Source organism: Argiope bruennichi, chromosome 6, assembly GCF_947563725.1.
Source record: "Argiope bruennichi chromosome 6, qqArgBrue1.1, whole genome shotgun sequence".
NCBI classification, from domain to species: Eukaryota; Metazoa; Arthropoda; class Arachnida; order Araneae; family Araneidae; genus Argiope; species Argiope bruennichi.
The window spans coordinates 72,366,298-72,390,793 of NC_079156.1; the positions used below are offsets into that span (position 1 = coordinate 72,366,298).

Here is a 24,496-nt window from a genome sequence, read left to right on the forward strand (position 1 = left end):
TTATTTTTTTGCTTACAACTATCAAAATTCGATAATTCGATGCACGTATGGCACTCGGGCAAAACAGTTAAGCGGTTAACAATGTTTCATTTTAAATGCATCAAACACTAAAAAAATAAAATGAATCGTTAAAAATAATCGGTCGAAAACAGGTTTAAAAAAATACTTAAAAAACGATGTACTTAAAGCTATAAGCATATACAAAAAATATATAACTAACATAAATACAATTTACTTAAAAAAGCATGCAACTAACCTAAAAATAATTTAAATCATCCGTTGGTTGCCATGTCAACAGTCAGAAAACAATGCGCATGCGTGAATTTTCTTCGCCAGTTACGTTAACGCAAGTACGTGAATTTTTCTACGCCAGTTGGGGTAACGCTATGCATATTATACATTTTTAATTTCCTTTATTCTGTGTTATTTTAATTCAAAAGTACTTCAGAATGAATGTGAAACATAGATTAATTAACAATGTTTAATTTTAAATGCATAAAACATTAAGAAAATAAACAGAATCGTTTGAAATAATCCGCCGAAAAATGTTAACCCTAGCCTCAATTCTGTTGGGAGAAAAAAATAACTGAAAGTTGGCGGTGGGGAAAATGGAAGATTTTTTTGGCGGAAAAGTTGGCGGTGGGGAAAATGGAAGATTTTTTTGGCGGGAAAGTTAGTTTTTAACTAATAATTAAAATTCTAATTAAAATTTCAAAAAAGGGACCCCAGATGCACATTCCCGACCTCTAAGGTATACATGTACCAAATTTGATAGCTGTATGTCAAATGACCTGACCTGTAGAGCGCCAACACACACACACACACACATTGAGCTTTATTATAAGTATAGATAAATGCTATTAATCTGAATTGTTTAAAATGTTTATGCTCATGAATTACAACTTTCAAATTCTTTTTAAAATCTTGGTGAGTTTGGCAGCTTTTTTTACTGGCATTAGCCGGTTTATTTATACAATATCAGGAGTATAATATGTTTTCTATCATAAAAACGGAGCATTTCTTCGTATTACTGAATGATTCATTCATCACGTTTCCCTATCAATATTTTGCGCATGTGCACAATCAACTTCATTATTATTTTTCTATAAAAATGTACGTTGATGATTCAGTGACAAGTGTAGTAAGTCATTTGCGGTAAAGCATGCTTATAACACGTGATATAAAGATATATATTTTATAAAGCTTTTTATATGTTCCCAGTGCAAAACAAGTTCTATCTCATGCACATAACTGTCTAAAAAGATATTCAAATTCCAAGTTTTAATGGCGAATCCACCACTGAAGTATCTGCAATAAAATTCATTATGTGAGCAAACAGTTACAAAATTTCATCCCTGAGCTTAGAATAAAAGCTTTTATTGAAAGAATTATTCAATAAGAAGAACGTGATCAAAAGTCTATAAATATTTTTTATCGGGAAATATATTTGAAACTACACGTGTTTAATAGCACATGGTTTGGTTGGATGGTTTCATAACGACTATGCCATCTTTAAAGTTAAACTTAGGAAACACTTTTAAAGAATGATTTGTTTTACGTTTGTTAGAATAATCTTTAATCAGTAATATCGTATTTAAAACTTTTTAACTATCCGTCTTTAGCGGCAAGCCTGTACGCCCTGGTTACTAATTTTTTTCGGTTGTTAAAGGATTAAACAATGAAACTATACAAGCATGAATTCCACAAATAATTTCCATATCTGAATTGTGATTAAACGACAATATTACAAATATTTTAATTTATTTATTTGGTTATCAGTAGTTATTATTACATAGATTTCCAGTAATTACATTTACTTGCGCTTTATCATGCTCATACATAAAAATATTGCATAATATTAAATCGTTTTCTTTTGCATACTTATTGCCACTGCTTTTTGTGAAGTCTTTTAAGCATTTAGTTAAATTGACAAACGATTATAAAATCGCGGATTGCGGGATCTGTTTGGAAATTATTGTTACTTTTATAGGCAACAATACTGAATGGAAACACAACTGACGAACACCTGCTTGTTCGTCATTTAAAAGTTTTTTTAAGAGTATTGGCAACGGCGCAAAATTAGGCTTTGCCCTTTTATCTTAAAAAAACAACTTTGGAGAAAAACAGATATGTTGAAATCTGAGTAATGACCTTCTGTTCTTTTACTAAATGCACATAATTCTTTTTAAAAGTTGGATCACCTAAGAAGGAAAACAATAATAATTATAATTCAGGGAGCCATATATTAGGACTCCGATGTGTAATGTCGACAGGAATAACAAAAATTATCTGCATCGTTTATTTCTTCTAGAAAATTCGGTTGAAATTAGATACACGGACTTTATTCTAAATTTAGGAACAAAAATACGGAGACAAATTTCTAAGGAAGATTATGTTTTCATTCATGGAAATACCAAAGTTTAGGCATTTCCACTGAATTAATTTCGCCATGAAAATACATGCTTTGTTTGTATCCATTGACGCCATCTTCAAAGTTTTATGCAATTTTCTATATCAAAACTATTATGTATATAAATGTAGCTTCAGTAGCTTTTATTTGAAATCGACTGTTTTGACAGTTTACCATAGCGTTTCCCATCCAGTAATCCAGTACGATGAAAAAAATACAATATTTAAATTACTGAGTAAGTTTTTTTATCTTTTTAAAGATGCAATCATTTCAGCAGTTAGTGAGCATTCTAAAAAATGTGCAAATATATTTAATTTAAATAAATACAAAAAATTTAATTATCTGTCTATTATGTACTTTTTGTTTACAAACTGATTTGCTCAAAATATAGGTTGTATTAATTTAAATTAAATATCTTGTGCATAACTAATAATTCCATCAACACAACAATTTTTTCAAACGAAGATTTTCATGATATCGTGACTTTCACTTTCTAATTCTTCGTGTAAACTGCTCAGATAATTGATTAAATCTTTATTCCCTAATTTTTGATAATAGAAAAAAAAAATCGCAAAATTAAATATTTGAAGAAATAATGTTTTTTTTTGTTTTGTTTTTTGTTTTGTTTTTTTTTTGCAAAAATGAAATATAATGTTAAAGAAACTGAGACAAATATTTTATAAAATTTTTTCAAAATTTAGCACTAAAATATACTGCATTTAAATTGGCAACATTAAAAAGTCAATTTGTTTTTAAAAAAAACTTTGAAACTAAATTTTTAAACTATTAGAACGCAAATTAAATTTGTACTTTGATATTTTCACAAGTTATGTCGAAGAAATGTTAAATTTTGAGTAAAATTTTGTTTGAAATAAGATGTAATGTAAATTGAAAAAAAAAAAAAAAATCGCTATGAGATGGGCATTTTTACGATCGAAAATATATTTGTTTCGAATTTGCAAGCTCTTGTTCTAATGGCTAATGGTATATACACAGTTAAACACTTTATTTCATAAGGATATATGTTAAAATTTTTAACGACAATTTTTACTTTTAATGCCAAATATTTCAATGCTTACTTAAAAGTGTTGCCTTGTAACTTAACACTTGAATTAAAATTTATAGTAAATTTTTTTACATACAAACCTGATATATAATTTATTTAAAATAAAGAAAAAAAATTCAGATTGTATACAGAAATTGCCTCTTAAAAATAGAATTCTCGCATCTTATGTATATATTACACTATCTCATCGAAAATAGAACAAAACTTTCTAAATTTTCTTTATACTTCAAAGAAAGGTTTATATATATATATATATATATATATATATATATATATATATATATATATATATATATATATATATATATATATATATATATATATATATATATATATATAAAATATTCTGAACCAGAAAACTTTTTTTGTTGATTAGCTAGTAATACATATCTACATAATTACATACTTTCGTGTGAGATATGTAATACACTAGATTACATATCTCACGCGAAATATCTACACAAAATATTACTTAAAAATTAAAAACTATAAAGTATTCTTATTTGATCACTGATAGCATTAAATCTGTTGATATGTCTAAGGGGAAAAACCTGGATGGATGGACGCATTTCCGGAATTGTTAATCTTTCAATGTTCTTGATGCCCGCCCCATTATCTACTTTTTCGTTCAATTTTATTTTTTCTTCGTGTATGTAAGTTTCATGACGTTTCGGACCGTACTATTTATTTAAACTCAAAATTAAGTATTGATTGTTTATATGGTTAGATCTAGTGTAAAAAAATATCTCAGGAGTGGCACAAAAGTATTTTATATAATATCATTAAAAGTGACAGAGATTATCTACATTTGTTAATTTATCAAAACTGTTATCAAAAACTTCAATAACAGATTTTTTTTAAAAAAAGTGTTTAAAGATAAATTATTATTATGTAAAAAAAGTGAATTATCAAATTTTAAAAACAGAATTTTTTTATTTATTCATTAAAATTTAATGTTACATAATGCTTATGTTACCTAATTTAATGTTACATTAATTATGTAATATAAAAATTAGAGTATTTTATTGTGAAGTAGAATTACCCACCCTCCACAATATTAGTAGTTATCCGTGATTTTTTTTGCTTTAAATGTTCGCAAATAATGCGAGTTTTCTTTGTAAAATGTAAGCATTTCCTGTTTTCATTTTTTGACTCCCCCTTATTTTGACTAAATATACGCATCATGACTCATGCGCTAAAGCCAGGATGGTTTAGAATCCGTAAATGAACAGTACATATTTGAAATTATTCAATAGATCACAGTAAGAAATTGTTTCGAATGGAGAAAAATTTTGAAATTTATATTTCCGAATACAGAAAGAAAAAAATTCAGAACAAAGGAGTAATAATTCTAAAGCTCAATAAAGAAAAGTAAGGATCAGTAAAAAAGAAATCACCTAAATTAAAAAGAAAGATAATAAATAATGTTTCCTCGCAAGGTGAAATAAAATTATTGCTGACTAAGTGTAAAATATCGTACGAAAGCGCTGTTGAAAGAAAGTAAAATGAATTGACATGTTTAAAGTATCATAAGAGAGGCAAAAATCATAAATTATACTTTGAAACTTTAAGTGTCATATTTTGAACACTTCAAATCAGTTCAAACAGTCTTTATATTGCACTTTGCAGCAATTTATGAGTCGTATCTGTTATTTTCTCTCTTTCTTTTTCATTTTCAAAAGACAAAGTAATAAAATTTTATGATTTAACAGAAGCAACTTGTTACAAAAATGTCTATCTTCAGATAAAAGCAGATAGGAGAAAAATGAGATCATTCAAACAAAAGTATAAAATACAATGCACGATTTTAAGGTAGAAAATTTTGACTTTCGGAACTTAACATATAATGAGTACATGCAAGGATACTATCCATAAATTGTAACATACGAGCAAAATTATATAGGAAATAGGAAGTAGGAATTATATAGGAAAGACCATTGAACCTGTTACCAAACCTAGAATATTGCTTCTTCTTTGATTTTAAGTGCTTAAATTACTCTTTTAGAAAGTAATTTTTGCCTTTAAAATAGATTTTTAATTAAAAATCAGCCGAAGTTTGAGCATTTTTCTTTAATATTTTTTAAGCATATTACTGCACAGGAAAATCACTTTTACTGTTCTTTAAAATTTAAAGCATACGCATTTCAACAATACCAAATTTGCTTCTGTAGAAATTTTTATCTAATTTTAATAATTTTTTATAAATATTTTTTTTATTTACCAATATTTTTAATTTTCTTTAGTTTTTGGATTTATTTTAAGGCATGAAATGCACATTCTGATTTAATTAAGAGTAAATTTTGAAAATAAAAAAATATTGATAAATCAAACCTAAGCATTATTATTTTACGATGTTTCGAAGTAGAGGCTTCTAACTTTTTAATCTATAAAGTAAACAAAAAGAAGAATCGACCGAATTTTTTTAAGCTTTCTAATAAAATTAATGTGTAGTTTTATTTTTTATACTGCGTGTATTTTGATAAATCGAAACATTCCATTTTAAAATAAAATTGATTAAAACCCTCTTTTATTGGAGTACTAAAAAAGAGAAAATACTTTTTTTCTTCAAGTATCTGAGAAAAAAAAATTAATATCTTAAAAACGTAAGGTACTGGTAGAAATACTCTGTGTGAATTGGAATTTTAATAATATTTATTTATTACACACTGAAAACATATGTATATATATTCATTTATTTATTTTTAGTTATTTTTAATCCTTAATAAACATTAAAGTATTTTCCTTATAATATTCATTGCGGTTTTATTTGTTTATTATATCATTTCAGTACCACAGGCTTTTAATATTTTTTTTTATTTCACCTCATGAATTTTGCCTAAAAAGATTCCTATTTTTCAGAATAATAACAAAAGCAATTTTTTTTAAATTGTTCATTTTATAAAACATATTTTCTACTCTTTTATCTTCACAGTGTTTCATAATTCATGAATATAAGAAAGCAGTAATCTATTTTTTATAATTCTTTTACACTAGATAAAACTTTTCCTGCTAAAAAAGTTATTAAAATTTATCGGTTATTTGCTTATGAAATTCTGAAAACTGGGAAAAAACTGAATTGCAGAAAATTGAATTAAATAAAAATGTTCAAGAATGAAATAATTATGTTTTCACATTTTATTTTTAGAGATACTATAAAAAAGTTAACTGAAACTTAACATATTTGTGATAATTTGAGCCTACATTTATTCAAAAAAATATAGATGGATAAATAACTATCATCATTAAACTTTGCAAATAGTTACAAAATTTGATTGCAAATTTACGAAATTGGTAGAACCCATTCATGGAACAAAGAGCAATTACTAATTTATTGAACACAAAAAAAGTGATTATCTTGCCCATTTATTAACCATACAAGATATTATAGTATTTTTTTATTTCAAGTATAATTTTATGATAATCATAACTCTGGTTCTTTTATGAAATTACAACAGAAAAGCTACAAAAAAAGTCTTATAAAATTAATAATTTAAAATAAAAAGGCTGCACTAGTTATTATTTATCACCATTAACTTTATTCTAAAATATTCTCTTATTTCGTGATCCAATTCCACTGTCTCTACTTAATTAATTCAAGAGAAGCTTTGTTAAATTGTTGAATCAGCTAAAATCTAACTTTCCCACACTACGCGTGAAGAGGCAAAATACCGCTGATGAGGCAAATTTTTTTTTAAAATCTCCCTGTGTGTTTCCCCTACCTTGTCCACGCGTGTAACGAAAATCCCTACCGAAATCTCACAATACATTAGCACTGTAAAGAAATAATTTTCCCTATCAAAATCATAGGTTATATATGAGCAGGGATAAAATGTCCAAGAGCTTTTTCCTCATTCCTTTTCTGTGTGCTCATCGCTTGTACATAAAATAATAGTTAGTCTGTCTATAGCAGAAAAAAATACATAGTCATAATAAAATCACTATTAAACAAAGTGTCATTGTACATTATTAAATAGTCTTGAAACTGTTCCATATATTTTTTAATATTTGTTGATGTACTCAAGAAAATTTTGTTTTAATTACAATTAATCGATATAGTTCATAATGGAAATATAAATTTAAAAGCAGAATTGAATCATTTAATATAACTCTTTCTATTAACAAATCTTCCTATCTTTTTGAGGACAGTTAAAATTATTGCTATGTGAACAGAAGTCAGTTGTTACATATACTATTAACTAACCATCGCAATCATTTCTTTACATTGCAATATTTACTGAGCTGTCTTTGAAAAAGATATTTTTATGTATATGTTGATTAAAGTATGACATATGTTGTTTTTTGGAATCCGATCAGTTATTTCATAAAAAAACTAGATTTTTCTATAAATCATTATAATTTATTTCGTGAAACAACAAAGAATTCAATGAAATAATTGAATTCATACAATTTAACGGTAACATTGTATTAATTGAAAAAATTTACCGCGGTATAAATTATAAGAAAAAAAAAATCCATATTTTTGTAATATTATATGCAAAAGCAGAGCTTGTTTGAAATGATGAAATGCAACACATGTTCAACAAGAAGGATTTATTACAATGGAAGATAATATCCAGATAAAAGCACGATCACACACAAAAAAATATTACCAACAGCCTTATATACAGTCACGAATAATTTTTATTATTTTTTTGGTACAACCCAAAAAGCACCAAAACAACAGTGGGAAAGAAATGGCGCGAAAATCATTCACAATGACGAAGTCCAAAAAATAAAAATAATATATTCAAATCAGATAATATGATAGATAAATTATGTTGCACGTCATGGAAACAAGAAGAAAGCAGACGATTCTCCGACGAAAAAAAAATACCCTCATAAAATATAAAACAATAATAATGACACTGTTATATCATCTGCTTCCTTTGACTTCATTCTTCTGCCATTATTTATGTCTATTTATTTTTCCATAGAAATAAGCTAATTTTTGTAGTAAGATTATGTAATGTGGAGGAAAAAAAATGTAAATATATATTACAAATTAGAGAAATTTTAAATTCAGTATCTCATATTGCTTTTTATAGAAATAATATAAACACTTTTGACCAAAAGGTTTCGATGAATAATGGAAAAAAGTGGGATCATCAAACGAAAACACTTCTACAGCTGTTTGATCTGTTTATTTATTTAATCAGTTTATTTCATCAAAAATGACAGTTGAAGTTAGGTTTTGGAATAAATATTTGAGCAGAATGGTGAAATATATATTGAGAATCGAAGAATCGAAACTACTGCTAATCAACGATGATCTTAACCATTAGAGGAAATAGACATTTTGAGGCCGCATTATTATACCAGTCTTTTAATCGGCTATTTAATTTAGACTCATATTTCAAAACATTCTTAACTGAATTAATATATTGATGACTTATTTTAGGTAATTAACCTAATATTCCTAAAGATACATTTTCGTAAAGATACTAAAATGGAAAATTATTCTATTTTAGTACCTTCATGGAAATGTGTATATTATTACTTTCTTATATGCGAAAGTATTGTAAAAAGAATTGTAAACGTGAAAAAATTTCAGCTCGTTTCCTCATTTTGGACTTTTCCGAATTCCAAAACACGGTTTAAGAATTATGTCTGTTTGACTATCTGTCTGTGAACATGCTTTGTTAACTAAAAAATGTTTTGAACTAAATGGTTTAAATTAGGTATGCGATTTTCATACTAAATTTGTAAATTTCTGTCAAATTTCAAACAAAATCCACGCAAAGAATTTTTGGTTATCTGTCTAGCTAAGTGCAAGGGAACACGATAGCTACAAAATGTTAAGTGCTAGATGGATAAAAGTTGGCACGCAGATTTAGTACCTAAATCGGAATCACATTCAGAACCAAACCAGTGTCAGCATGTACTTTCGTATGCATTTAAAACGCAATGATTTAAGTAAAGGAAATTTGGTATAAAACCTTGAGATTACATTTGTAATATTATATTATTTTTTTGGTTTCAAATAACTAGAAAAAAAAAAACTTCCAAAATTTATATATGATTTCTTGCTATTAGTGCAAAGAACGATATTGAGAAACTACATGTTGTTCACTAGTGCCATGCAATAACTACACAAATACAGGTTTAATTTTACTATACGGCATTAGTTTTACTATACGGCAATTCATGAACTGACTCTGAAAGTTTTGAGTACTTGTGGCATTCATGAATAAAATAAAAGAAATAAAATTCCATTATTCCATTCCAAGAAATAAAATTTTATTATGGATAAAAGAGGAAAAACATCTTTATTACAGAGTATGTGAAAAAGTATTCACGTTGCTTTTTATTATCAACTTTTTAATGCAGAATTTTTTAAAAAAATTCAAAATAAAAAATGTACTTGGATTGGAAGACCATAGTTAACAACAAAAATATAGAAAAAAAATCATAATAAAATTATTTAAAATCTTCAATTCAAAGGTCAAAATTCGTCTTTCCATTCTATTTTTTATTTAATTAATATTCTAAAAAATCTTTTTATTCCAAAGAAATGTTTTATTCATTATTAACATGGAAAATAAATTACAGATCTAATTTGATACAGTATGCATTTAAGGGCTAATTATTTGTTATGATTGCGTGGCATCTCCGTTTGTACACAATATTATTTTGGTAGATGCGTTTTTACAAAAATTGTAATAGATAAGTGAACATAATGCAATATATAAAGACCAATTTTATCAGTAATATTTGACAAAATGTTAATAAAATCTTAATTCCTTATAATTCATAGAATTTGTATTTATTTATTTGACAAATAGGCTAATAATATTATTGAAATTAACCCCTTTAAACCGGCGTATCTAAGCATTTGCCTCTGTTTAATGGAAAATTTACCGCAGATTGATGCTGCTAGTTTTGTTTTTAAAATAGGCATTTTATCTTTAATGGAAAAATAATTACTCATTAAAAAAATTTTGTAGATAATATTGAAGTTATTGTTCAGTAATAAAATGTTATATTTTTAAATATCATTCAACAGAATGTATCCAAAAAGTGAATTAAGTGAGCCCGTATTGTCGAATACCGACTCTTGTCTGAATAAACTACTCAATTACAACGATATAGATTTTCTTTTAAATATTATTTCATACTCATTTTAGTAGGAAATAAAGTTTTGATTTTAGACAGTATTGATAAAATAATATTTCAAAAATTAAAAAAAATAATAATAACTCAGTGACAAGGAATTATATTTACAACACTTCTGTTCTCCTCGATTTTTAGTGGAAAATTTAGTCACGAAATAGAATTTAGATTATTAAATATATAAGATTATTTGTTTTGCAGTAATCCTTTGTTCTTCTTTTTTTAAAGAAACTTGAAAACGAAATATTTGAATTTGAATTTTGTACAGAAAAATTCCTATTTTCAATTATTATAGCTTTTAATTTTGAATTCAAACATCTTACCTTGTATTGAATATGTGACACTTTAATTTTTTTCTATAATTTTAAGAATTGCAATAGCGAATAATAATGAATTTATAAACACTGATCTAAATAGAAATGGTGCCTCGGTATCCTGGTGGTAAGGTCTCGAGTTCTGAACCGGTTTAAGGCTGGACACCCGATTACACCGAAAAACCGTCATATAAGCGGGTCTGGTGCATGTTAAATCTATCGGGAAGTTTGGGGCTGCTGGCTCAAGTGCCGTCTTCGTCATCTGACCGCGGTTCAAAATTACAAGGTCCATCCCAAAATAGTCCTAGTTGCTTTAAAATGGACGCTAATATAACTAAACTAAATTAAACTAGAACTAAATAGAAATGACCCAGAATCAAAAACAAATAATATATTCTAATACTTTCACTATATATTTATTATTCTACAATTTAAAACATTTCTACAAAACTACTATATGCTGATTTATACAGAAATTAGATCCTTAATATTATTTATAATTCAGGACTTGAAGAGAGAACACAAAAAAATGCTTTCTGAATTACAGCATATATTTATCATGTATGAATTTAATGGTGTTGTTCATTTAGTTAAAATATTCGCCAAACTCAAATATGGAATTCTTTAAATATCATGCGATTGCTGTTTTTAAAGTTAAAAGCGGCTAATTTGCAGCTTGAGATATTTTTCACGTTAGCTTATGACTTATAATTTTTATAATTGTATAACACTTGCTGTTGCAACAGAACTTCTGACCAATTTCTTAACTTTTTATTAGTTTTTAAATTTTAATTAATTTGTCTTATGTCATTTTTTATTTACATCGGAATTAGTCTTTTTTTTAGTATTATTTATGTGTCATACGGATTTTATTCACATTTTTTAAAATTTATAATTTGCTTAGTTGTTTTTACTTAAATTATTCGTACAGTTTTTTTAATTTTTATTAAAAATTTGTTTAAAAAGATATTAGTATGCTGTGAAACTCTATATATCTTAAACAATTGAATATACTAAGTAAAACGTTGATTTTAAAACTTTTTATTTAAATGTTTTTAAATTTTCGCGATCTTTCCTTTTTATGACTCATAATTATTAATTGAAAGTTAATTGGAGAAAAATTTGCAATAATAATTACCTTTATTTTCTCATTAAAGGAACCAAAATATATTTTATACATAAATGTTGCCATTTGATGCTGTTGCTATATTAGAACAAGTTTTGTTGCCATATTAGGCAATCATCTACAAATATTATAACTTTCAGAAGGCATTTATTCACTGGCAACATTTACATCTATTACGTTCTTCATTTCTAAAAAAAAGGGAAGTAAAAAAAACAATAACTTTAAATTTAATTAAGGAACCATTTTGAAAAAATCACTCCAAATGGATCCTTGAAGCATTAAAATGGATGGTGTAAGCATGTGAATGTTCGCTGTGTAAATAAAATATAATCTTAAAAACGTGTCTTATTTTTTTCTGGTCATTTTTGTGACCATTTTTATGCCTCATTATTTTCTTGATTATTTTTTCTTCTGTTGACTAACTGACTTTATCTACTGAGAAAAGTTGACAATCCACGGCAGTTTAAAATTGCTATTATCCTGCCTAAGTATCAGTAAATTAAGTTTATTTACAGTTGAACGACTTATCTTGACTGAATGGAATATCTTGAGCAATTAAAAGTTATAATTTCTTGATGGAAGCGTTGACAAATTTGAGATAATTTGAATTTTTGAAAATTTTTCAGAACTAACAATAATTATTTCGTTTATTTCCTTTAATTAAGATTCTGATTTAAATCACACGACAATGAACTAGTAGCCAAAGCCTTAACATTCAGTAAAATAGATTCCAACTTTTTCGATAGCTTACTGCAAAATTTGAATCAGCAATTTTCACTGATCTCATTCATTGGCGATATCAATGAAATGGATGACTTATAGTTGATGAATTAATGTAAACTAATTTATGTAGTGGAAAAAAATTTAGTTTGTCATCATGTCAATGGAGCATAGTTGTATTACTTATACTTTGCTGCGAAACGGGCGTTTTAATACGACAAGTAAAGCTCCGTTGGCCATGGCCAGTTGCCTTTATGGATATGATTGTAAATCTGTCATCTGATCCATACAAGGACCAGTCTCACTTGTGAACTTCGATCGGGAGCTACCTGCAAACTGTCGGTAAAATGAATAGATATTAAAGAACCTGGAAAAACATGCTCCGGACTCAAGGCGAGCATGGACTGTCGAAACGAGACTCAAATCGGATGGTACTGAATTAAAGAAAATATTCTTTTTTGGTGAAGTTATTTTTAATAGTTAGAACATAATAGAATTAGAACTCTGTTATTAGAACATAAAAATTTCTAACTTATAATTAATCAAATCCTTTTTTGCACCATAAAATTTTTTTCATTAAAAGATATTTCATAATTTTTTTCCAAAACTATTATCTTACTTGTTGATTTTTGAAAGGCACACGGATGAGAAAATTCTCACTCATACGTGGTGGTGTTTTATTTACCACCTTAAAACTAAAATTTCATATTTGTTCTTTTTTATCAATCTGCTTCAAAATAAAATCATTTTTCTTAATCTATTCCTCAATATAATTTCCATTAATATTGAAACATTTGTCCTATTTTACAACTAGTTTTTGAATTTCTTTTTTATGAAATTTGCTATTTGATATGATAATCACTGCAATATGGCCGTTTAGAGATCATCATCATCCTAATCTTGGCAATGCCCATCAAGATGCTCATTTTAAATGCAAAGAATTCATTAAATAAAGATGAAATCATAAAGCATCTTTTATTGTTACCTTTTCCATTGTCCTTCTCCTTCAAGTCTTTATTAATGACAAAACACCGTCCGCTTCTTTGCTTATCATACACATTTGTGCTGTCATCTTTGAATGCTCTAATCCATTTTCTAACCATTCCTTCGTCTCATGTTTTTCTATGACTTCCGCCTTTATTGACGCCGGGATTTCCAACTGACAAGGCATTTTAAATACTCGCAAGCAGATGTAAACATAATACAAATCTTCCGCATCGTAGCCAATAAATGCAAGTATTCAAAGCGCATGCGCAGATAGGCAGATCCTGCACTGTAGTTGTCAAATTTTAAAACAGTATTTGCTTAAAAAACATGCACCCTTATCTGCATGTTGCATGCAAAAACATGCAACATGCAGATAAGCGATATTACTAAAAAGGAAAGATATAATTGCTATCGATATTTATTGAAAATATCAAATTTTTTCTAAAATTATAAAATATTTTCTTGAGTAAGAGTGTATATGTTTATGCGGATTTAATTCATCCACACAAAACTTGGTGATGGAGAGTGATGATGAAATGTGAGTAATAACGATCAGCGGATTAATTTTTTTTATAACTTAGAATTTAAATATTAAAAAAAGTTTCAAAATTCTTTACTTTCATTAGAGATATCTGATACTGTTGCCTATTAACTAATTTCTCAATAACATTGTATATCTGCATAAATTTTTGATATCCGAAGCCGATGATTTTATAACATTGACTATGAAATATAACTAATTTGCCTTTTATATTCTCAGGAAAAAATAAATTATAAATAAATAGAAAATTAAATTTTAAAATATATAAAATAAATTTAGTTGTTAACTGCGGAACTCTAATATGGTTAGCGCCTCGAATTATCATATTTTTAAATGTTTAATTTAAAATTAAAATGTTCATAGTTGTTTCAATTCGGTACAAAGTTATAGGCTAATCTTTAAGTATCTTAAATATTCTATGAAATTTTAGTTGAATTACTAAAGCAGCACATTTTCAACCAATGAAATTTATCTAAGACTTCTTATATTCCCAAGCATGTAGGAACTATTAGATATTTTAACTGTTTGATAATGTGTGATTTATATTACATTTATAAAACATACATCTATTTTATCGTATATGTTTTGCTTTATAATTTATTTAATTCCTTGTTTGTTCTACCATCAAATTAGATGATGATTAGTCGTGATGATAAGTTTTGGAATATACAGAGTTATTGATTCAAATAAGGATCCATACAACACATAAATTATTTGGGGTAGTTGGGGTTCATGTGCAATTATTAAATCGAATTATAGTGTGGTGAAAGCTTATAAACCAGTTAACAGCTGCGCGACACGAGCAATTGCTTTTGTACCGTGGTCATGTTACTGGACTGCGAACCGCAACGTCCCAGGTTCTATCATCGCTCATTACAATTCGTATTTGAATCATTTAATTTGAGCCTATACGTTTAAAAGAGATAATTAATTGCATATCGTATGAAGCACAGGTAAGACGACTAAGGAGTTAATTAAGAAGACTGCAAACTAATATAAATTATGATAAACGGGTTAATAAATAAATTGAAAAGGAATCAGAAGCTTTTTCTAGGTTTTATATAATGCCATTTAACTTGACTTGCTTAGTTTGGAAATATATTGCTATACAAATTGCATATAAAACATTTTTATTATTTGTAATTTATATAAAAAAATCAATGATCTTTTGTCCTTTCCAAGATCGTTCCTGGCCAATGACATGATGCCTCATAAACATTCCATATTAACTAAAATGATAGCGTATTCACAAATAAAGTTTGGATTCTCAGAAACCACCTGGAACCAGGATATACCAGTGAAAACGTAATCCTTTGTAATCGTTCCATCATTCGCCAAATATCTTTCAAAATTATATGATGAAAATGAACAAGAAATAACTTCTGGATTTAAGTAAACAGATAAAGATAACTTTATTTCTTTCTAAATGATAGAGGTATAATTGCAAAAATTAGACATGTTATTGGTTCTTTTTTTTTACTTCTATTTTTAGCATGTGATTCGGATGTCTTACGTTTAAAGTAGAGAAAACGATGCAACTTTATATGTTTGATTTGTTGATTGAATTATTTCTTATTTCATCTAGGTACATGAAAGTTACTTACTATCATTAGTTTAAGTTTATTTTTGAGTAAAGACCAATAGTTAAAATGAATAACTCAACTTCAGTGGTTAAATGATAATAATTTTATTCATAAAAACTCAGTCGATTTCTAGGAAATTCTAGAACAGAGGTTCCCAAACTTTTTTTTCTCGTGGACCACTTTTAAAGTTTTATATTTTCGGTAGACCCCCTGCTGCTACATTTCTACTGTATTCCCAAAACTCCTAAAAAATATCACCCTAAATTCGGGGAGTTAAGAAGAAAAAAAAAGTAGCACATTTTCTTGTGTCCTATTTATTAAAATAATACTTATGGTTATACAAAATTATAAACATTTATTATTGCAAACAATCACCAACTGACAAAAAAATCAACAATGAACTCAGAAATGTAAATCAACAATAAAAAATAGTCATACTTTTAATGAGACGGATGTACTTGATGAATTGACAGCAAATATTTTTAAACAAAAAAGTACCTAGGTACCTAAAGTTTAATCTTCCCTGGCTTTTTGTTCTTTTATAGAAGTTTTGAATAATCTCTAGTATTTAATTTTTACTACATAACTACCTACTACACTCAAATAGTAAAACAAATATAATATGATTGATAAATTACAATATACAATAAAAATATGTATAACAAATAGGCAGATACTTACTTTTTCCGGCACTGCAAACACTGACATCGATTCACTAACAGTCACATTTTGATGTTCTAAATCCCGAAAACAAATGAGTAACGTTTTGTTCTTGGCATTCGTATTTATACTAATGTAGATTGCAAGCACAGCACAAGTCGCATTTCATCCCTTTGCAGGTCTAAACAAGCATCCCGGACAAGCGGGCGCACGGGCGACACTTTGCAAGTCTCGACATGTAGTGTACACTTGTACTATTATCTATTGTTCTATTCAATTCTGTGTTTGAACTGAGTCCCGAATATTTTTGAGTACCTACCTAGTGAATGATGCTACATGCCTACGTTGATAGGTAAATCCAAGCCACATTTTTTTTTCTTTATTATGAAAACCAGAAAATTTTTTGTGGACCCTCACTACAACTTGTGAACCCCTGTTTTCTTTTCACGTCTACGTGGACCCCCGTGTGGTCTCCTATGGACCCCTGGGGGTCCACCTGGACCACTTTGGGAACCTATGTTCTAGAAGGATAAGAAATAGAACTGTTTGAAAGAAATAAAAGTTAATTCAACTAATTTATTTAACAATAAATAAATATATATACTTAGTAGCAATTTGAAATGAAAGAGTGGAAATTATGCCTTGATTAAACATTTTATTCCACAGAAGTAACTGAAATATGGTGATCAGATGCTACTGGCATAGTTCTTGGTTTACATTTCAAAAAGAGTACATTAAATCTGTACGATCAAGTAATTTCCATTTTCATTTTGTGCCTCCTAAGGACCATCCTCCTACTGAGACTCATCATGACCATTTGAATTCCACCTTCAAATACCGCTTCGAGTAATTACGATGACGATCGTTTTGCTTACTCAGGATTCTTAGATAAGGCAGGAGTAGCTCTGATGTGATTTGTTTAGATATTTTTTATCAACACAATAACATATATTTCTTTGTTGATTGAAAGCTGATAACGCCGAAAAGCTCTGTAATTCAAATTGATTTTGAGTAATCTTCTATTTTGAAGGAACCTGATCGTATCTGTTTGAATAAAAATAATGATCTCCTGAATGTTTTTCACAATCATGTTATATTTCAATACTGATTCTATATTGTGTATCGTGGGTGTTTTCATTGGTAACCGAAGCAAATAATATCTCGTTTTCTTGAGATTAGAGTCTAAACTAAAAGAAGGAAGAGGCCTTGACCAATTATTTAGGGTACTTGCATTAAAAATCTGGTTGCCAAAATAAAATTTAGAACGTTACATAAATCGTCCGGTGAATTATCTGGTGATTGTTAAAATGATCATTTAGATAGTGCTATAGTTTTGGTGGAACAACACTGAAGAGCAAGAAATAGAGAAGTATAAATACCAGAAGAACCAGAAAAACAGGTACACCAATTTGCCAGTTCCCGTCAAAAGCACGCAGAAGTACTGCAAAACGACATGGCATGGACTTGACTAACATTTGAAAATATGCTGGAAGCAATACACATCATGAATTCCACTGGGCTATCAGAAATCTATAGGGGAGAGGTGTAGTGGAGATAGCTTCTAAATATCAAGTTGTAAGGTACCATATATATGTTCAATAACGTTCATGTCTGGGGATTCAGGTGACCAAATGGAAGTGTCTAAAATCAAAAGAATTTTCCCGGAACCACTCAGTAGCGAATCTCAACGCGTGGGATGTGGCATGGTCTTGCTGGAATTGTCAAAATCTGTCAGAATTCACAGAAGACATGAATAGGGGTAGGTGGACAGACAGACAGTGCTATCACTTATCAATTCATCTTCTGACGTATCAGGGATTCATATCAGGCTTACTGCACAAGCCCATTCAGATATCCCAGAGGTACCAACAAATTGAACAGACACCCGTTGACGTATAAAGTCCATAGATTAATGAAGTTGTCTTCTGCCGATATACGTCCATCCGCCCAATACAAACGGAAACGAGATTCGTCAGACAAGACAATATATTTCGTACCATGAATATTAAGGACTCGAAAGTATAACGTTTTGTGCCGTGAAGTCAAAATAGGATACGAGCAAGTGCTCTACTCCAAAAGCCTATATCTATGAGGTCCCTTTGAATAATTAACACTCTCACATTGTTGATGCCCCAGCGTTGAAAGCGGTGTATTTTGAAGGTCTTGTTCTTAAAGGTCTTTTTCTGATCGCACGGATGTAGGAGATTTAATGTTTTTTTTGTACCTATACTAATATATTCTATATTCTTTGTGCATTCGTGAAATTGCCGTACTCCAAAATTCAAATTTCCTCACTACCAAATTCTTCTTGTCTACGCTGTCACGAAATTTTTTTTTTTGCTATTCAAAGAGGATTTATTCTCAAAATGAACTTACTTTGTGCAATGTTAAGCCCCCTTTTTAGTTACAAAAAACTCCTACAATGCATTTCTATTAAACTCAGGAATGTAAGTGGAACCCTTGCGATACTCTTAAATAATAAGAAAAATAATTGAGAGGAAAAGTTACAATTGTTCACGCGTTTCGACCATCGTTGTTATAAGTCAGACATTTATAATCTCATTATAAAAATCTTTACATTCTGCTTGTACTATATACTAGTAAAGTTTCTAACAATGATAATAAATTTTCTTATAGGGAGATTCATTGCTTCTTGGATTTGGGGTTAAATGTGGGGAGACATCTTTTTCTTATTTTTCTATTAATAGGGCCTTTCCCTCAAACAGCTTTCGATATAGTACTTGAATATTACAACTTCTGTTTCTTCCCTGGTGAAATGGAGTTTATAAGAAACGTTCACTGCATAATAATCCAGGGTGATTATAAAATAACCAATATCAATATAGAAACGACAACAAAAAAGTATATTTTATTGTGTCTCACAAATTTTCTACTTGACCTATTTCAACCAGGATGACACTTTGCATGCGGCAGATGGTGCCTAGAATCAAAGCACGTGCCATGCCAATACAAATCTGTTGAACTTCACGTCTCTATTAGGAACATCACAGTTGTTTACTCTTTTCATCATAATTTGTCTAGCACTGGTGATTTTCGTGGTACAGATAAAGTTCTAACGCTATTGTTTTCTGCTATGTAGAACACATTCCAATAAAAAAAAGCTGATATTTCCACTTGAAAATTATGAAATTTTGTTATTGTAACTGTAACTATTAGAGCTTAACTTTTGTTTTTCATATGATTCTTGAGAGCATACCCTAAAATACCTTGAATCAAAATTTTTATTTCGTTCATGAGAACATACTCATAGTTAAGGTCTTATTTATCTGGATAGTTTTTTATAATCAACCTGTAATTCAACTACTCAGAAATAATTCATCTATACCTTCAAATGAAGAAAACTTTACTTTTAAAGAGGACTCGCTTGAAATTTTTAAAAGCAGTATATCTCAAAGTGTGACGTTTCTTACTTTATATTTATATTTGTAAATGATTCTATTAAATCTAGATAATCAGAAAATGTGTAGTGAAAATATGAGAATCGGGCTTTAGGGAATGATCAGTTTCAGACTGAACTTTAGAATGAGATCTATTTTAGAAGGCTTTAACGTGAAATATGTCTCACTTTTACATGAAATGCGTGAGTCGATGCTAAAAGACTGAAACTACAAAGATGGGAATTTGTGAAAAAAAAAATTAGAAATTACAATTTTTTTAGACTCTTTTTTATTTCCCAACCAAATGAAACAAATATTTGATACAAAACCAAACTTGTAGACACAAAATTTATTACCAAATTTGATGTGTTTAAATAATTCCGTTTTGGAGCTATCGTCTTTACATGTTTCTAAAAGTACAAATCAAGAGAAAATCAATCCCTTGTTGGATTTGACTCCAAATTCAGTAGGTTTATATATAGATGCTAATTCTTCATACCGAATTTCATTCATCTAGCTCTCTTCGTTTAGTTGTTATCGTATTCATGTATATTCGAGCAGCTGGACAGACAGACTTCCTCTGTTCAGATTTTGCTCAAGATCTGAATAAAAATATACAAATTTCTTGTAAAGACCCTATATCAAATTTATTCGTTTATCTCAAAGCATTTTTGAGTTATCTTTGTTACAGACAGACAGACGAATACAGAAAGTAAAAGCAACTTAAAATTAACCTATGAACAAATTATAAATGAATAATAAAACGTCTCAAAAAGAAAATATTACATACTAAAATGTAAAAAAAAAAAAAATCAATATTGTGAGATGAGAAAACTTAAATAACTTGCACTATATGTTGTTTCCTATAAATGATATATGAGGTCAGTTTTAAAAGTATTCAACTTCGAAAATAACATATTTGTGGCATGCAGTTATAAATCTATTGGTATAAATTTTATTAGAAATATATTCCATTTAAAAAACACCGATGAGAAGTCTTAGACATTAACATTGCTTTTAAAATAATGACGCACATTCTGTTAATAAATTCTTGTGGCAAGACAATAACTTCATTTAAAAATTTTTTGTTAGTACTTATGACAACATTTTATTACAACTCCAAAATATCAATTTACTGTGTTCAAAGCCCATTTCATTGCATCTTCAAGGGTGCAATAAATATTATATACTTTTTTAAAACAATCACTGTTCAATCCGATTCGGCGATCTTGCTCACCACGTGCCCATTAATATTATCGTCGGAAATAAAATTGGATTATCTTTCATCAATTTACGTCGTAGTATCTTTTATATATAAAAAAAATCTAATGAAACATAAAAACAAATGTTTGATCCAAAATAGATCTCTACTTTTGAACGTTTGATGACATCATCCAACTTTTTTTCATCTAAGTGAATAGAACCAGTAATTTATTGCGGGAATGGATGCGCACAATCATCTGCTCAAATATTTTAAGAAAGCCAATAATTCGAATCTTTTATGGACCACCTGAAAGGGGCATTCTAATCGACCTGTCTCTTTCCACTCATATAAGATGAATTTTGTTTAGAATTCACAATCTTTTCTGACTTTTCAATTCAGGTATGAAGAACTCCTTATCATTCATATTACTCTATTCATATTCGTCTAATCTGAACATTCAGTTCTCAAACTTAGGCATTTTGGAATATTTAATAGCAAAATGAACTATCTTCGTGCAATTCAATAATAGGATTGTACATCTTAGACAATATTGTGAAATATTGTTAAATAATGAATAGCATAATATCGTCCAATATTGTGCAACAGGCAGTTCTACGTGGGTAGTAAAATCTTATTGCCTTAATCAGCGAATCCTGGTGTGAAACTCGATTCCATCAAATATCCACCAATTATATAATAATGTGCACGTTAAGCTTCATTTCTAATATCCGTGTTGTAAAAAGGTCACTTCTTTTCAGGTGATATCCAGATTAAATGATCTATCCAAATGGAACGTTAATACAATTAAATTAAGCCGAGATGCTCTCTTACAGGATATAGATTAAATAATCAGATAAAAAAAATTCCCTTAGATAGTTTAGATGATTATACTATTAAAAAGGCAGGAACATCTTCAAAAGGAAACGAAGAAAAGTTGACAATTGGTTATAATATTGCTTTTCATTCAGATTTCAAATAAGTTTTATGACGGATAAATTTTATAAAATAATTTTTTAACCATATATCTTGCTAATTTTTAAAATTATTTTTAAATATACAGTATCTATTTATAAATAAAGACCGTATCAACTGAGAATGGTTTTACAGTTTTGAAGAAACGATTAAAGGTGGGAATTCAAAGTTTAAATTAAACAAATAATTCAAAGTTTACATTAAACTAATTTATAAATATTTCAGTTATTTTTTCTTGATTTGGTTTGTTATTATGGTTTTAAAATAAAATTTCTGTACTGTAATATTTGTTTTCTTAAACCTAATTTTGTTTTCCTAAACCTAATTCCTCGATTAAATTTACTAAAACAAATTCAATGCTATTTTTTTAAAGTTGGCTATAATTATAAATACAAAAGGGGATTACATTTTTTACTGTATTTTTTTTTTTTTTTTGTCTATTTGCTTCAAACGTTTTTGAAAGGAGTTTGCCTTTTACAAAATGATTAATAAATATGATATATTTATCATATTTTTTAATGAAATTTTATAATAATACAATATGGATTTAATTTAATTGATTCCTTAGGCAATCGTTTTAGCATAAATTTGTAAAACATCCTTTGAAAAAACATTCTTAGATCTGTTAATTAATTAATTTAGTTTAATTTTGATGATTTTAAGGAAATAGCTCAATTTTTATTTTTGTCAAGATTTCTTTGTTATTAAAATCATGATGCGAAAAACAAAGAAAACCAAACAGAAAGGCTGAAACAGGAAAAATAGAACGTGAAAAAGTATTTCGCAACTATACAGTTTCAGAAGGGAATTTTACGACACAATGTTTTGTTCTCTGAAAAAAAAATATTAGAACAGCAACTCATAAGTGTTAAAGCTAGATTAAAGTCGGATGGATTTTTGATCAAGAAAAATATTTGTTAAAAAAATGTAATTTGTGTGTATGTGTTCTTGGATATTTTACTCATAAATGTAAAGATTGTCTACTTTACTTTTTAATCTCACACTAAAAAAATATTCTGATAGAGGATTTATATTAAATGCTTAGCCCAGTCTTGATCTTAAAGTAGGTATCTCATGAGTGTTAAAGGATAGAATATCTTCTGTAAAGTTGCTTGGTTCTATATTAGTGAAATCAATTTCATTTATTGTGAAATATTCCATGAAAATAGATTTACAACATTTTTATAAAAGTCAGCATTAATAATATTTTTATCAGATTTGATATGTTTAAATAATTTTTCCTTTTCCTTTTTTTTAAAATCCTGTTTAAAGATAATTTAAGATGATAGAAAACATTTGCAATTCTTACAAAATTAATTGTTTTTTCAGTTTAGTCAAACTTCTATGTCATAGCTATTCAATCTCAACTGCTGATATATTTTCTTGAAAATTAATTCATCATGATCCCTTGCAAGATAACATGCATAAAAAGTAAGTTCTTCATTGCATTTAGATATTTTTTTTCTGTGTTCTATAGTATCTACAAATTAATGCTGTTTTTTTATTAATGTGAAAATATATTTTAAAAATTCTGGTTAAGAGTTTTTTAATACTCTTTTGGGTGAATTTTTGATAACATTATCATAAAAATGTTCAATCACTTTGATGTTATTCGTTTGTTTTTTTTATAAAAATGTCCGCTGCAAAAACATAACATCATCTTGTTTTTCAACCATGTATGTTCTTTTTAAATACTTGATACTGCCTATAGATACTTGATATTGCCAGCATTATAAGATTTTAACAAATTTTTTAATATCAGCAATGCAATTTTAAAATAAAATTACTTCTTTTTAAAAGGAATAAAATTATAATTTCCTTCATTAATAGTACGTTATTCTGATAAAAATCTTTAAATATTTTCATTCTGCTTCTTAACGTGCCATACTTGAAACTTATAACTATATTTCTAAAATAATCTATATGATATTTAACACAATTTGTATCAAGAAGTCAAAATATACCTTAAAAATTTTAATTTAAAGTTATTTTATCATTTTGTAATATACTTATTTTTTAATTGCAATATCAATTATTGTGTAATATCAATATTTGTAATATATTATCTTTAAAAAAATCCAAAATACATAATTTAGTGAAGATAATAACAAACTAATGTATTTTTTTATCATTTTCTAGGAATGAAAAAATGGTACATACCCAAAAGGGTTGTCTTTACCATCTTGGCATTTTTTGGATTATTCGTAAGCTATGTCACCAGAGTCAATTTAAGCGTTGCAATGGTGGCGATGGTCAACGTTACGGAAGAATTCCCCAGAAATATATCTCATGCATCATCTGAGGAGTGTCCTAATCCTAACCAATGGAAAAATGTGACCGACGTTGATGACAAGGAATATCTGGTAATTACAACTGTTTCTATACACATTCTAGTTTTATTTCAT

General features: G+C 27.9%; 1 protein-coding gene across 1 annotated transcript in view; it reads left to right on the top strand.

Moving 5' to 3' along the window:
* The first annotated feature begins 2,574 nt into the window (after positions 1–2,574).
* The window catches only part of LOC129971775 (putative inorganic phosphate cotransporter), a 65,230-nt gene continuing 43,308 nt past the window's right edge, over positions 2,575–24,496 (top strand). Inside the window, exons 1-3 of the mRNA XM_056085751.1 lie at positions 2,575–2,645; positions 23,421–23,522; positions 24,231–24,454. Coding sequence (XP_055941726.1) covers positions 23,492–23,522; positions 24,231–24,454 — 255 coding nt within the window. The 5' untranslated portion in view covers positions 2,575–2,645; positions 23,421–23,491. The remainder of the gene's footprint in view (positions 2,646–23,420; positions 23,523–24,230; positions 24,455–24,496) is intronic.